Raw genomic sequence first — 17,319 nt, 5'->3', positions numbered from 1 at the left:
CTGGCCTGCCTTGGTCACTTAATTCTAAAGAAAGAATCAATTCTGCATCTCCAGTCTAAACTCTCGAGATATTAGAAACATAAGAACAGAAGTAGGTCATTCAGTCGCTTGAGCCTGTTCCGCCATTCAGTCAGACCATGGATGACCAACATCTTAACTCCATCGCTCTGTCACTTAGTTCCATAACCCGTGATATAATTTCCAACAAAGATATAGCAATCTCAGTTTTGAAATGTTCAATTGACTCCCAGCCTCAGCAGTTTTGGGAGGCAGAGTTCCAGATTTCCATTACTTTTAGTTTGAACAGGTGTTCCTTGACATCAGTCCTATATGGCCTAGCTCCAATTGTAATGTTATATCTCCTTGTTTCCGGATCCTCCCACCTGAACATAGAACATAGAACAATACAGCGCAGTACAGGCCCTTCGGCCCACGATGTTGCACCGAAACAAAAGCCATCTAACCTACACTATACCATTATCATCCATATGTTTATCCAATAAACTTTTAAATGCCCTCAATGTTGGCGAGTTCACTACTGTAGCAGGTAGGGCATTCCACGGCCTCACTACTCTTTGCGTAAAGAACCTACCCCTGACCTCTGTCCTATATCTATTACCCCTCAGTTTAAGGCTATGTCCCCTCGTGCTAGCCATTTCCATCCGCGGGAGAAGGCTCTCACTGTCCACCCTATCTAACCCTCTGATCATTTTGTATGCCTCTATTACGTCTCCTCTTAACCTTCTTCTCTCTAACGAAAACAACCTCAAGTCCATCAGCCTTTCCTCATAAGATTTTCCCTCCATACCAGGCAACATCCTGGTAAATCTCCTCTGCACCCGTTCCAAAGCCTCCACGTCCTTCCTATAATGCGGTGACCAGAACTGTACGCAATACTCCAAATGCGGCCGTACCAGAGTTCTGTACAGCTGCAACATGACCTCCTGACTCCGGAACTCAATCCCTCTACCAATAAAGGCCAACACTCCATAGGCCTTCTTCACCACCCTATCAACCTGGGTGGCAACTTTCAGGGATCTATGTACATGGACACCTAGATCCCTCTGCTCATCCACACTTTCAAGAACTTTTCCATTAGCCAAATATTCCACATTCCTGTTTTTCCTTCCAAAGTGAATCACCTCACACTTCTCTACATTAAACTCCATTTGCCACCTCTCAGCCCAGCACTGCAGCTTATCTATATCCCTCTGTAACCTGCTACTTCCTTCCACACTATCGACAACACCACCAACTTTAGTATCGTCTGCAAATTTACTCACCCACCCTTCTGCGCCTTCCTCTAGGTCATTGATAAAAATGACAAACAGCAACGGCCCCAGAACAGATCCTTGTGGTACTCCACTTGTGACAGAACTCCATTCTGAACATTTCCCATCAACCACCACCCTCTGTCTTCTTTCAGCTAGCCAATTTCTGATCCACATCTCTAAATCACCCTCAATCCCCAGCCTCCGTATTTTCTGCAATAGCCTACCGTGGGGAACCTTATCAAACGCTTTGCTGAAATCCATATACACCACATCAACTGCTCTACCCTCGTCTACCTGTTCAGTCACCTTCTCAAAGAACTCGATAAGGTTTGTGAGGCATGACCTACCCTTCACAAAGCCATGCTGACTATCCCTGATCATATTATTCCTATCTAGATGATTATAAATCTTGTCTCTTATAATCCCCTCCAAGACTTTACCCACTACAGACGTGAGGCTCACCGGTCTATAGTTGCCGGGGTTGTCTCTGCTCCCCTTTTTGAACAAAGGGACCACATTTGCTATCCTCCAGTCCTCTGGCACTATTCCTGTATCCAATGATGACATAAAAATCAAAGCCAATGGTCCAGCAATCTCTTCCCTGACCTCTCAGAGAATCCTAGGATAAATCCCATCAGGTCCCGGGGACTTATCTATTTTCAGCCTGTCCAGAATTGCCAACACCTCTTCCCTACGTACCTCAATGCCATCTAATCTATTTACCTGGAGCTCAGCATTCTCCTCCACAACATTATCTTTTTCCTGAGTGAATACTGACGAAAAATATTCATTTAGTATCTCGCCTATCCAGACTCTACACACAACTTCCCATCCCTGTCCTTGACTGGTCCTACTCTGTCCCTAGTCATTCGCTTATTCCTGACATACCTATAGAAAGCTTTTGGGTTTTCCTTGATCCTTCCTGCCAAATACTTCTCATGTCCCCTCCTTGCTCGTCTTAGCTCTCTCTTTAGATCCTTCCTCGCTACCTTGTAACTATCCATCGCCCCAACTGAAACTTCACACCTCATCTTCACATAGGCCTCCTTCTTCCTCTTAACAAGAGATTCCACTTCTTTGGTAAACCACGGTTCCCTCGCTCGGCACCTTCCTCCCTGCCTGACCGGTACATACTTATCAAGAACACGCAGTAGCTGATCCTTGAACAAGCTCCACTTATCCAGTGTGTCCAAAACTTGCAGCCTACTTCTCCACCTTATCCCCCCCAAGTCACGTCTAATGGCATCATAATTTCCCTTCCCCCAGCTATAACTCTTGCCCTGCGGTGTATACTTATCCCTTTCCATCCTTAACGTAAACGTCACCGAATTGTGGTCACTGTCCCCAAAGTGCTCACCTACCTCCAAATCCAACACCTGGCCTGGTTCATTACCCAAAACCAAATCCAATGTGGCCTCGCCTCTTGTTGGCCTGTCAACAAACTGTGTCAGGAAACCCTCCTGCACACACTGAATAAAAAACGACCCATCTAATGTACTCGAACTATATCTTTTCCAGTCAATATTTGGAAAGTTAAAGTCTCCCATAATAACTACCCTATTACTTTCGCTCTTATCCAGGATCATCCTCGCCATCCTTTCCTCTACATCCCTAGAACTATTTGGAGGCCTATAGAAAACTCCCAACAGGGTGACCTCTCCCTTCCTGTTTCTAACCTCAGCCCATACTACCTCGGAAGATGAGTCCCCATCTAGCATCCTCTCCGCCACCGTAATACTGCTCTTGACTAGCAGCGCCACACCTCCCCCTCTTTTGCCTCCTTCTCTGAGCTTACTAAAACACCTAAACCCCAGAACCTGCAACATCCATTCCTGTCCCTGCTCTATCCACGTCTCCGAAATGGCCACAACATCGAAGTCCCAGGTACCAACCCATGCTGCCAGTTCCCCTACCTTATTTCGTATACTCCTGGCATTGAAGTAGACACACTTCAAACCACCTACCTGAACACTGGCCCCCTCCTGCGACGTCAAATCTGAGCTCCTGACCTCTATACTCTCATTCTCCCTTACCCTAAAACTACAATCCAGGTTCCCATGCCCCTGCTGCATTAGTTTAAACCCCCCCAAAGAGCACTAACAAATCTCCCCCCCAGGATATTTGTGCCCCGCAGGTTCAGATGTAGACCATCCTGTCTGTAGAGGTCCCACCTTCCCCAGAAAGAGCCCCAGTTATCCAGAAATCTGAATCCCTCCCGCCTGCACCATCCCTGTAGCCACGTGTTTAATTGCTCTCTCTCCCTATTCCTCATCTCACTATCACGTGGCACGGGCAACAACCCAGAGATAACAACTCTGTTTGTTCTAGTTCTGAGCTTCCATCCTAGCTCCCTGAAAGCCTGCCTGACATCCTTATCCCCTTTCCTACCTATGTCGTTAGTGCCAATGTGGACCACGACTTGGGGCTGCTCCCCCTCCCCCTTAAGGACCCGGAAAACACGATCCGAGACATCACGTACCCTTGCACCTGGGAGGCAACATACCAAACGTGAGTCTCTCACGCTCCCACAAAATCTCCTATCTGTGCCCCTGACTATAGAGTCCCCAATTACTAATGCTCTGCTCCTCTCCCCCCTTCCCTTCTGAGCAACAGGGACAGACTCTGTGCCAGAGGTCCGTACCCCATGGCTTACCCCTGGTAAGTCCCTCCCCCCACAAGTATCCAAAGCGGTATACTTGTTTCTCAGGGGAACGACCGCAGGGGATCCCTGCACTGACTGTTTTTTCCCCGTCCCTCTTACAGTTACCCATCTATCTCCAATCTTTGGTGTAACTAATTCCCTGAAGCTGCTATCTATGACCCCCTCTGCCTCCCGAATGATCCGAAGTTCTTCCAACTCCAGCTCCAGTTCCCTAACTCGGTCTTGGAGGAGCTGGAGATGGCAGCACTTCCTGCAGGTAAAATCAGCAGGGACACTAACGGCATCCCTCACCTCAAACATCCTGCAGGAGGAACATTGCACTCCCTTCCCTGCCATTCCTCTAACTTTCTACCAAGATCTGGCTAACAACTAAATTAAATTTTTTTATATATAAAAAAAAAATTAAAAAAATTATTAATAACAATAATAAAATATGGTACTTACCTCACACCAAAGGGTTTTATTATTAGGTTAGAGGAGGAGGGCGGGTGGGAGACACTACACGTGTAGTGTCTCGGGTTTCCTCTCCACCAGAATTTATTGGTGAGGGTCTTCCCAGAAGTCCGCGGGTCGACTTCCTGTTCCCACCTTAAACACTAGAATTTTAAAAAAAAAACTATTTAAAGGAGAAACTTACCTCCCAGAAATCACTTCCGCACTGTCCCCGCTGAAATGGACTAGCCTGCTCCGCTCCTGCTGAAATCGACTTGGCCTGCAAGGTAAGCAAGTTGTTAATCTGCGCTTTTTCAAAATTCCCGCGCTGATTCTAAGGTCCCAGCTCTCACTCCCGAACTCAACAGCTGACCTGCAAGGTAAGCAAGTTAATCTGTACTCACCTCACCACAGACAGCGACCTTTTAAATGGTCCCCTCTGCCTCGCAGCCCCCGCGCTTTTTCAAAATTCCCGCGCTGATTCTAAGGTCCCAGCTCTCACTCCCGAACTCAACAGCTGACCTGCAAGGTAAGCAAGTTAATCTGTATTCACCTCACCACAGACAGCGACCTTTTAAATGGTCCCCTCTGCCTCGCAGCCCCCGCGCTTTTTCAAAATTCCCGCGCTGATTCTAATCTGTCCACCTGAGGAAGTACATTTTCTCCATCTACCCTTCCAAATTCTGTAATCACCTTGAGCTCCTCAACTAAATCATTCCTTAATATTCTGTACTCGAGGGAATGCATGCCTAGCCTATACAACCTGTCCATATAATTTAATTGTTTTCACCTCGGTAGCTATCTGGTGAATCTGTGCTACACTCCATATTGCAGTTTGATGAATTTTAAAAGTTTATGTACATCTCCAATTTTCTGCTGTGCATCTGCTGAAGGCACTGACCTATGTTGAGATGGGATAACAGAGACCCCTGGCTCTTCCCATTAATTACCTCCTCTCACTAAACTGAATGTAATGTCTCTAATTAACTACTCTGCGGGAAACCCTCTTAATATAAATAAATGTCCATTAGCCCAAACTTTTCCGGTATTTTAATTTCACCCATTCTCCAAAATGCTGAGTTGTCTTACAAATCAAGATTTTTAAAAACACTACTGCAGCAGTCAAACACACACTAACCCAGGCTTTTAACCCTTACTGCACCAAATACATATAATACAATATATCTGAAATTGCTACATCAATCACAAATGAATAAAATTCCAGCCTCCACTTTTGTCTTGCTGCATTTATTGCATTTATGCCCTTGGCTACCATTAGAATAATCTTTCACTATTTACCCTCAAACATTATCATAATATTGTACATTTCTGTTAATGTAAAGTAACTACAGCTGTGATTCAACTACTTGAAATCAAATGGAATGGTTTCAAATTTTAAGTATTAAAGTTCATAGCTCATGATTTTTATGTCTATTTTCTCCTTCCATCTCCTGAAGATATGTATTGGGTGCAGGTTCATAGACATCAGCAGCACTCCAGTATCTTACCAATTGGCCTTTCTTTAGATGTGAGGTGATCTCCATTTGTGTGACAGTTGGGTTCCCACAAAATCCCTGAACTGCGGGATGAGAGGGAAGTCGGCATGACTTCCTATTCCGCATCTCTATAGCAACCCCTGCTTGAAAACACTTGTGTGGAATTTGGATGTGGATACTTTTGGGCTTATTTCATACTCGCAGTCTAGGCCGAACCGTGAAGAATGGCCACTTGGGGGAGGCAGTGGAAAGCAAACTGCATCACCAGTTACAGTCCTCAGGGCAGGACCAGGAAGAATGTTATTACAATATAGCCCAAGACGATATTCCTCCAGTATCTTATAGTAGTGTCCTTGCCCCTTCAGGTGTATACTGCTGCGGCCCTTGCCCTGTCAAAGCAATAAAGGAAGGTCATGTGGATGTGAAATACGATGCTGTGTTCATCTTCGCCGAGGTCAATGCGGATGTGGTTTACTGGCTAGTAAATAAAGATGGATCGAGAAAAGAGCTAGGAGTTAAACAGCACCAAGTTGGAAAACAGATCATTACAAAAAGTGCTTACGCAGATGAACGAGAAGATTTGACAAATGATTATAAATATCCAGAGGGTAGGGGATTTTTTTACTGCTCCCATTAATAATCAAATGGAAATGCATAAGTTAATATCTAGTGCCGGTTTGTCATCTTTTTGTCCCTCACCTGTGCCACCACGTGGTTAGCCAACATCTTCTCAGAGATTTGGAAATGTTATTCCAAGCCTTGTTATGAGGAGATGGCAAAATGAGGCTCAGCAATTACTTTGTCTCTGGATTGCTTTTCTTTTCCCAGTCAGGAAGCACTGGCTTCTTTTCTGTATCTTCCATATGGTGGAGGCTCTGCTCTGAATCATTGCTCAGGTGCGACAATGTCTGAGAGACATTTGGGGCTAATTTGAGCCTAACTTGCTGGGTTGGAAATCCGTGGGATTAGATGGGATGCTACTTTTACATCCCTCCCAAGAATGCTCCACTGGCAAAGATGAGAAATTAAACCGGACAGGGTTTAAAACCGGAATTGCACCCAATCCCACCAGTTTCCCAGCAGGTGTTTTCATTATCACAGTATGAAGTCCCAACAAATGCACACAACTCTTAAGCTGTGCTTTTCAATCTTTTCTCAATGAAGTTCATCCCTTGCCACTTTTTTCCGAAAGGCCCAACATCACTATGGGCAAATGGCCACAGCTACTTTACCCAAGTACAATTCTACAACGTGAACGTTTGCAATAACAGCAACCAAGTCCAAACTCCGCATGAACTCCACATGACTAGTTTCAATGGCAAAGTTAGCTTTGAGTTATTACCCCTTCCAAGACACTGACACCAATGTTGCAGAATCCTGACCTGATATTGAAACTAAATCAGCTCAGGCCAGAAGTGAAATCCAGGGCCTCTCTGGAGTTTGTATGCCAGTTGTACACTAAATGGTGAATCAACCCACTCGGCTCTCAAATCGAATGAATTTAATTTTATGAATATTTGCTCATGTTAGAATTGCAAACATTGAATTATCATCAAGCTCCAAAGTAGAAAAATAAATAAAAATAAGTAGTGTTAATTTTTTTTAAAAACCCGCAAAGAGCAGCTTTGCCATGTTTTCAGCCAGGCCAGAGATTTTTATCTCTCTTTGGGTCATGAGCTCTCTTCAGTTGTAAAAGCGAATTGTCATTGTCCATCGACTATATTGTCTATACTTGACTATTCAAATGCTCTTCTGGTTGGCCCCCCATCCTACATAAATTGTACTCTTCCAAAAACCTCCTGCCCATACCTTTAAATTGCTCCATATCTCATTCACTCATTATCTCTGTGCTCATTGGCCCTGGCTCCTAGTTTGAAAACATCTCAATTTCAGAATCTTTATCCTTGTTTTCAAATCCTTTCCCTCTATCGCTGTAACTTCCTCCAGTCCTACGATCCTTCAAGATCTTTCTAATTCACTATTTCTGGCTTTATGCACATCCCAGATTTTAAATGCTCTGCCTTTGACTGTTATGTATACCTTGGCCCCAATCTCTGCAATTCCTTCCCTAAACATCTGTGCCTTTGTATCTCTCTCTCTCTTTCTCTCTCTCCTTTGCTCCTTAAAATCTACTCCGTTGACCAAGTTTTAGGCCACCTGTCCTGAGATGTACTTTGCTGACTTGGTGTCAAAAATATATTCATTGGTACTCCTCTTATTAAGCAGTTTGGGTACTTTACTATGTTAATTTTGCTATATAAATATAAGTTGTTGTTGCATCAAATCAGATGCCTTTAAATAAATGCTATTCATTATAATGAATGTTTGTGCAATACCTTCATTTTGATGGAAACTGGGGAGAGAGTGCTCTCATCAAAATATTGGCTGAACTTGATTGAATTAATATCTTTCTTAGATTTTATAGATCCTTTTTAAATCCTAGATTTTTTGACTGGTAATCACCTGGGGTCTGTAATCAGTGAATCATTGGTTGACTTGTACAAACTAAAAAGAAGTGATCAATGTCAGAAGCAGAATAATGTGGAATAATTGTAGTATCCTATCACTTGAATTCACAAGTCAATGAGGCTAAAGTGACCTGAAGACTAGGCTTCAGGAGTTGAAGGAACAACTGAGCTGCATGTTTCATTACGATTACAAACTAGCTGTAATTACGTGCAGTGTTGTTTCTTAATAGTCTTCAACATCATTAACAAGTACACATTTTGGGATTGCAGGGTCATTGTATCACTGTGTCCTGAACAATGTTGAGAATGCACATTATTTAAGTGATGTAGGGACTGTTTCCATCACAGAACTCTTTATCTGGTCCCTCTGCCTCAACCCATTACCCAGTAGAATGAATAGCATCCTCATTTTCACAGGTTCTACAAAGGAACGGGAAGTCTACAACAAAGCAGGAATGAAAATCAGATCTGCCAACATACAGCAGAAAAATTTAAAGATCAGTATTAAGTATGCTCAGCCAATCCTTGGAAGTGACTTTGATGTCTATTTCAACATTGTTAACCATGGTTTTATGGACAAAGATATCCATTTAACACTAGCTGCAACCACTGTAACATACAATGGGTTCATTTTAACGGAATTCGGCAAGAGGTCGACTACATTTATGTTAAAAGCTGCCACAGGTAATTGCAGTTTTCTACAAAACGTTGGTTCTTATTGTAAAATGCCTGCTTCGCTTTGGTAGTGCTAGTGCTAGTGGTAGGGTTAGAACATCAGCCTGAAGTCCTGTAAGGTTGCAAGATATGGTGAGTTACTAATTCTTATAGTGCCTGGGACGTTATGAGCACTGACGACCAATGTATCCCAACAGAAAAAGGGACGATTTGAGGGACAAGCCACAATGCCCATTCTCTTGCACCTTGTGAAGGGCAGTTCTGAAGTTAGTGCTGGCTGAGAATTAAGGTATTGAGCTCCATTACTAGCCTGAGAGGAACCGTACCACTCTGTAACACAATTACTGTGCCTCTGTATGGGTAGAATACTTCTCATTGCTCTGTCATGATGCTCACTTATCACATTTGACAATTAACTGAAAAATGGTGCATGGTTGAATAACCTACAGAACATCACTGTCTAACCTCACACTTGAAGAATGGAACTTGGGTTGCCAGAATCCCAGACCCAGCATGAGTGACTTCCTTCAGGAGAGGATAGCTAATAGGGATAAATTGGAGAAGGACGTGAAGAAGAAATTAAAAAAAAAATTATTTTCAGGTCGCCTTACAATAAAACTGTGAACTTTATTTAACCTAGCGCCCATCCGGATTAAGTATTGAACCTCAACATAGCTCTGAATCAGATCACACAACTGTACTGTATTTTAAACCCATCTTGGTTTACTATTTTCTGTTGGGTTAAAACAAGCTTCAGAATTGAGCGTATCCTGAGGAAGCTACTAGTGACTGCTTTTTGAGCATAATTGGACTAGATTTGTTTTAATGTAAAGATAATCAGCGGGATTCTCCCTTCTGGGGACTAAGTCCCCACACCGGCGGGAGAACATGCGCCAACAACTCCGGCGTCAACAACCCCTGAAAGTGTGGAATTCTCCGCATTTCCGGGGGCTAGGTGGACGGTGGAGGGGTTGGCGCCGCTCCAGCCGGTGCTGAAGGGACTACGGGAGTTTACGCATGCGCCGAAGGGCCGGCGCGATCTAGTGCATGCGCTGAACAACTGGTGTGGTTCCACGCATGCGCAGATCAGCCGGCGTAGTTTGGCGCATGCGCGGGGGGTTCTCTTATCCACGCCGGTCATGGCGGAGCCCTACAGGGGCCAGCACGGAAGGAAGGAGTGCTCCTACGGCACAGGCCTGCCTGCAGATCGGTGGGCCCCAATCGCAGGCCAAGCCACCGTGGGGCCCATTCCAGGGTTGGATCCCCCCCCCCCCCGGAGGACCGCCCTCACCGACTTACCTGCCAGGTCCCATTGTGTGGGACCATGCGTAACCCACGCCGGCGGGACTGGCCAAAAACGGACGGCCGCTCGGCCCATCGGGCCCGGCGTATTGTTGGGGGGGCTGCTGCCAACGGCCCCCGACCAGCGTGGCATGAACCCCGCCCCCGCCCAAAAACCAGCGCCGGAGAATACGGCAACCGGCGGCGGGGCGGGATTCGTGTCGCCGCCCGGGGATTCTCCGACCCGGCGGTGGGTTGCAGAATCCCGCCCAATATGTATACTCTTCTACTCAAAGCATATTTCATCCTCTAAGCTGCAAACAAGGTCACAAATGGACGGCTTTGAATTGACTAAGTTGCTTAGCAAATGTCAGATGCGATCAGTATGCATTACCACTGACTCTTGAAAAACTAGTAGATGGAAAAAAAGTCTAGCTGTGCCAGTATCACAGTGAATTTTGCCACAGAATGGTAAGATGCTACTTCAAATACTTGTTCTACCACATGGTAATGAGTGGTACTGGGAAGAAGCCAGACAGTTCTCCACACTGGAGAAGGAAGTGGTGACAGTTTTGCTGCACCTCTATCGCCTAGTTTCAAAGCTGCCACAATTCACCATCGCCTCTCTCATCCCAGAGAGCTCGTAGCTTAGGATCCCATCAAAATTGTACTTCACTTTTTTAAATTTTCACTCCATCCAGTTACTTCAAAAGAAAGCTGGAGTGATTATGTGGAACAAACTATGGTTATTTGTTTTTGCTTTTATTAGTTCAGAAAGAAGTTCTGAGACTGAAGTACAAAGATTATGGTGAACATCTCTCTGAGCACAATTTAATTCGCCTGACGGCCATGCTGAGATGTAAAGGCACATCTGAAATAAGTCTTAAGGAGTGTGACATTGCTCTGAACCTGCCTCGGCTCACTGTAAAGGTAAACGCGAGACCCATCAGTGTTGTCAGTAAAGCAGATTTATATTGTCACTGAAGGAAACGAGAAGTGAACTTTGGATTTGAAGTGCGATTAGTTTAAACCGAGCAGAGGACACATTTTCCCCCTTGACTCACTGATGGCATTCTTTTTGCTAACAGTGTTTGCATATAGAATCAAGGCTTTGTATTGACAAGTGGAATCCTCTTCTACTTATGTTAGCTGCTTTTCAGAATCTGATCAGAGCAGTGCCGGTGCTTTGAGTGCCTGGCTCCACGGCACTTTCTTGTCATTTACATTTTCCTGTTGTACAACTATAATGGTTCAGGTGGAAGATAAGAATGGTAAGAAAATGGTTCCACAGACATGCATGAAACATTAAACTATTGCAAATTTAAGTTACTTTAAACAGGACTAAAGAGTCCAAAGCTAAAGGAAAACACACAAGGGATTTATACATGTAATATGAAGAAGCATCAGCACCCATTTCCCCCATGAGCTTAAATTAGTAAAGAAATAAGTTGTAGAAGTCTTCCACTATGGCTATGTGTTGCTAGGTTGTGATAATAGCATATTAGATATCAGGGATATTACGAAAGAGAAAGAGGTGTTAATGATGTCCATACAGGATTGTATTATGCACTGGTTTTTGGAAAACTAGAATCTGTGCTTTTAAACTCAATTTACACACAAGTACACGCATGCACCACTCAACGCCCCCTCCCCCTCAATGTAAAAGCACACACACGAACATGACCTGGCTAAGTCAGGATCTTGTGAATTTTGTTGAACCATTTGTCGCAAATATTTCCCAATACATGGTAGAGCTAGTGAATTCTGGGAGATTTATGAATAGCAGGTAAGTGGTCATAGACTAATTGAGATGTGGTAAGAAGATGATTTCTGCAATCCCATTGTAAGCTCTTCTTTTTCCCTAATAATAATGAAATAATATTCTTAGGAATTGCATGTTTCAACATTGCTTGTTCCTTGATTATTTAGATAAAGGGACATTTGAATCTTATTCATAAAGTCATTTCATTTAAAATCCGTTAAACAAAAATACTTTTGAAGTCCGTTGTTATTGTTGATTTTAATATCCTGGGTTTTAATGAGGCGTTTTCCAGTTTTTATTTTTAGCATGTAAAAGGTTGATGATAAATTCAGGTGGAAAAAAATTATAACCCAAAAATACCTCCATAAATTCAGAGAAAACCATCAGTATAATTTAGAGCTCAGCTAAACCTCAAGAAAACAAGGCAAGGCACAGAAAGCTAAATGACAGGCAGATTTATTTACACAGTTCATAAGCAGCACTGTTACAGACACCTGGTCAGCTCTCAACAGTGGTAACAGACTGGACCAAAGCCATAACTTTCAAGATGGTGAGGAAAGATTGATATGTTCTAGAAGTGGTAATGTAAGAAATAGGCTTGGGAAATTTTATAAATAAACTTTTTATTTAAGAAAAACAATATTTAAACTTTTCAACTTCAACCCATAATAGGAACAGATTACATGTAGTTTTTCTTTTTACAAATTTAGTATACCCAATTCATTTTTTTTCCAATTAAGGTTCAATCCACCTACCTTGCACATCTTTGGGTTGTGGGGGCAAAATCCACGCAAACACTGGGAGAATGTGCAAACTCCACACAGACAGTGACCCAGAGCCGGGATCGAACCTGGGACCTCGACGCAGTGAAGCAGCAGGGCTAATCCACTGCGCCACCGTGCTGCCCTTACATGTAGTTTCTTAACCTTAACATACAAGTTCCCATTAAACAGCACTTTAAATAAACATGCAGCTTTCGATCCACTTACATAGACAGGCAATGGCAATACTTCCATTTAACAACCAATTTGTCTTCAGTACTCTTTTCCAAAGCCTGCCTTGGTAACTATCATGACTTCTCTCGGTCAATTTCCCAAAGCCTTCTTCCTGTACCTGCTCAAACAGGATTATTTTTCTCTCTCTTTTTTAAAATGTATTTTATCACAAACATGTATCAAAATAGGTTACAGCGAACAAACACCCTTGGAAACATGCTTCCCTACAATCAATTATGCAGTCTGCAGCTGATCTAGCAAGGTGGGATGGTCTCCCTCTGTCACTGGCGGGTCGGGTACAGGCGGTTAAAATGAATGTGCTGCTGCGATTCCTGTTTATTTTTCAATGCCTGCCGATTTTCCTGCTAAAGGCATATTTTAGAGAGATTGAAGGGATGATTACCTCGTTCATATGGGGAGGGAAGGTGGCCAGAATTAGAAAGGTGCTACGACAGAGAGGAAGGCAGGCAGGGGGTTTGGGTCTTCCGAACCTGATGTATTATTACTGGGCGGCGAATGTGGAGAAGGTACGGAGCTGGGTCAGAGGGGATGACTCCCAATGAGTCAGTTTGGGTAGGGGGTCGGGATTGAAGGCGCTAGCGACAGCGCCGCTCCCAACGGCCCCGGGGAGATACACAGGGAGTCCAGTAGTAATAGCTTTGTTGAGAATTTGGAGGCAGTTTCGCAAGCACTTCGGGTTGGGGGCAGGGTCAAGGGAAATGCCGATTCAGGGGAACCATATATTTGAGCCAGGGAAGTGGGATGGAAATTTTCAGAGATGGGCGGAGAAAGAAATTAGGACACTAAAAGATTTGTTTCTTGGGGGTCAGGGCCCTGCCCTTACATATGGGTTGTGTAATGCCCCCTTGTGGTAGTGTCACCTTTGGGTGTCTTGACTGCTCATTGGTCATGTCCTATTCTCTGTGTTCATTAGCTGTATGTCTGCATGTCATGACGTCTCTAGTGCTCCCTCTAGTGTTTACTTAGTCGTAGTGTATTTACATTAACCCCTTGTATATTTACAGTGATACATATCACCACACGAAGTATGGGCTGGAGCAGGGGGAAATATTTAGATACATGCAGGTTCGAGACTTTGCCAGAAAGGAGATACGGAGCTTCCCAGTCGAGCCGGCTTCCACATTGCTGGAGGAGATGCTGACGACAGGGGGACTGGAGAATGGGGTAGTATCAGCGGTTTACGGGGCTACTTTGGAGGAGGAGAAGGCGCCGCTGGAAGGGGTGAAGGCAAAGTGGGAGGAAGAGTTGGGAGAGGGTATGGAGGAGGGGTTCTGGTATGCGGTGCTCCGGAGGGTGAACGCCTCCACCTCGTGTGCGAGGTTGGGGCTGATACAGCTGAAGGTGGTGTATAGAGCACACTTTACAAGGGTGAGGATGAGGCCGGCTCTTTGAGGGGGTAGAAGATGTGTGTGAACGTTGCGGGTGGGGGGGGCCCGCAAACCATGTTCATATATTTTGGTCCTGTCCAAAGCTGGAGGATTACTGGAAGGAGGTGTTTGGGGTAATCTCTAAAGTGGTGCACGTGAAACTGGACCCGGGCCCTCGGAGGCCATCTTTTGGGTGTCGGACCAGGCGGGGTTTGAAACGGGCACGGAGGCAGAAGTTGTAGCCTTCGCCTCGTTGATCGCTCGAAGGCGGATCGTGTTAGGGTGGAGATCAACCTCTCCACGCTGTGCCCTGGCGTGGCGGGGGAACCTGCTGGAATCCTTGACGCTTGAAAAGGTCAAATTTGAACTGAGAGGAAGGATGGCGGGGTTCTACAGTTCATGGGCGTTATTCATTATGCACATTCGAGAATTGGATTACATCGAGCATTAGTGGGGGGAGTTGGGAGGGTTGGGGGGAGAGGGACTGTATGTGTTCATGGTGACTATTGGTGATTCCTGATTCCTTTTTGTCATTTGTTTATGTTAACATGCGGGCTAATGTTTGGGGTTTGGTGGGAGGATGGGATCGTTGTTATTGATATGGGGGTTGACATTACACTCAATTACTGATTATTGTTTATTGTTGGGTGTAAAGAGGGCAGCACGGTGGCGCAGTCTCACGGCGCCGAGGTCCCAGGTTCGATCCTGGCTCTGGGTCACTGTCCGTGTGGAGTTTGCACCCCCCCCCCCCACACGATGAACAGCCCCTCAAACATGGTCACAATCATCCCCCACCTTTCCTCAAACCCCCTTGACGAGCCCTTTAACTCATACTTTATCATCTCTAATCGCAGGAAGTCGTACAGGTCACCTAACCGAACTGCTACCCCCGGTGGCGATGCCGACTGCCACTCCAGCAAAATTCACCGCCATGCAATCCGAGAGGCAAAGGTCACGACATCGGCCTTCCTCCTCTCCATGAGCTCAGGCTTCCCTGAAACCCCAAATATCGCCACCAAAGGGTCCGGATCCACCTCCTCCTCCACTATCCTGACTAAGACCCCGAACACTCCCGCCCAGAATCTTCCCAATTTTGCACAACCCCAAAACATGTGCGCATGATTCACTGGCCCCCGCCCACACCTCTCTCACTCATCTGCTACCCCCTGAAAAAACACTCATTCTCGTCCTGTGCACCACCTTAAACTGTATCAGGCTCATCCTTGCATATGAGTAGGTCCCGTTTACCCTACGTAGTGCCTCACTCCATGCTCCCTACGCATTGCCTCACTCCATGCTTTTCTCTCTATGCTCTGCCCCGCCTCTCAAACAAATATTCCGTGGGGTTTCCAGACTTGAACCTATCATTGTTATTATGGCTGTTTGTTTGCCCATTTCCTGTTTATACAGAAGAGCAGAGCCATGCTATTGATATGCGATTAATCTCCATTTATGGACAAAGAGACCATCAGACTCTGTGATGGGCTAACATCTGGTCAGACAGGAGTGTCTCGAAGAACAATGGATCTAGGGGAATCCTGTGTATTCCCACTAACGAGTTTATGTCTGACTGGGACAATGTAATTCAGCCAGGTGTGGCGAATCCCTCTGACTCCGTGCTAGCAGTATTTTCCCCAAGTCGGTTTAACCCCTAAATTGCCCACTACATTGGGGTCACATTTCTGGACCCAATTTCCGAATATCTCCCTCGAGTAACAGTACATATATGGATCTACAGGGTAGTTACATGTTCATTAAAATATTGACAAGCTATATTAGTAGTAAAATTAATTTCTAATATTTGAGAATGAGCTATGTCCTTTTATTTCTGTTTAAGTAGAACATCACCGTGGCAGTATATCATAAGACCATAAGACAGAGGAGTGGAAGTAAGGCCATTCGGCCCATCGAGTCCACTCCACCATTCAATCATGGCTGATTTCAACTCCATTTACCCGCTCTCCATAGCCCTTAATTCCATGAGAAATCAAGAATTTATCAACTTCTGTCTTAAAGACACTCAACGTCCCGGCCTCCACCGCCCTCTGTGGCAATGAATTCCACAGACCCACCACTCTCTGGCTGAAGAAATTTCTCCTCATCTCTGTTCTAAAGTGACTCCCTTTTATTCTAAGGCTGTGCCCCCGGGTCCTAGTCTCCCCTGCTAATGGAAACAACTTCCCTACATCCACCCTATCTAAGCCATTCATTATCTTGTAAGTTTCTATTAGATCTCCCCTCAACCTCCTAAACTCCAATGAATATAATCCCAGGATCTTCAGACATTCATCGTATGTTAGGCCTACCATTCCTGGGATCATCCGTGTGAACCTCCGCTGGACCCGCTCCAGTGCCAGTATGTCCTTCCTGAGGTGTGGGGCCCAAAATTGCACACAGTATTCTAAATGGGGCCTAGCTAATGCTTTATAAAGCTTCAGAAGTACATCCCTGCTTTTATATTCCAAGCCTCTTGAGATGAATGACAACATTGCATTTGCTTTCTTAATTACGGACTCAACCTGCAAGTTTACCTTTAGAGAATCTTGGACTAGGACTCCCAAGTCACTTTGCACTTCAGCATTATGAATTTTGTCACCGTTTAGAAAATAGTCCATGCCTCTATTCTTTTTTCCAAAGTGCAAGACCTCGCACTTGCCCACGTTGAATTTCATCAGCCATTTCTTGGACCACTCTCCTAAACTGTCTAAATCTTTCTGCAGCCTCCCCACCTCCTCCATACTACCTGCCCCTCCACCTATCTTTGTATCATCGGCAAACTTAGCCAGAATGCCCCAGTCCCGTCATCTAGATGGTTAATATATAAAGAGAACAGCTGTGGTCCCAACACTGAACCCTGCGGGACACCACTCGTCACCGGTTGCCATT

General features: G+C 44.9%; 1 protein-coding gene across 1 annotated transcript in view; it reads left to right on the top strand.

The window, feature by feature from the left end:
* Positions 1–17,319, top strand: part of tgm2l (transglutaminase 2, like) — a 69,699-nt gene that overhangs the window by 26,469 nt on the left and 25,911 nt on the right. The window contains exons 9-11 of the mRNA XM_072518392.1: positions 6,230–6,472; positions 8,750–9,016; positions 11,058–11,218. Coding sequence (XP_072374493.1) covers positions 6,230–6,472; positions 8,750–9,016; positions 11,058–11,218 — 671 coding nt within the window. The remainder of the gene's footprint in view (positions 1–6,229; positions 6,473–8,749; positions 9,017–11,057; positions 11,219–17,319) is intronic.

This window comes from Scyliorhinus torazame, chromosome 10 (assembly GCF_047496885.1).
Source record: "Scyliorhinus torazame isolate Kashiwa2021f chromosome 10, sScyTor2.1, whole genome shotgun sequence".
Lineage (NCBI taxonomy): Eukaryota > Metazoa > Chordata > Chondrichthyes > Carcharhiniformes > Scyliorhinidae > Scyliorhinus > Scyliorhinus torazame.
Note: the sequence above shows the minus strand (reverse complement) of the source record. Positions and strands in the feature narration are given on the sequence as shown.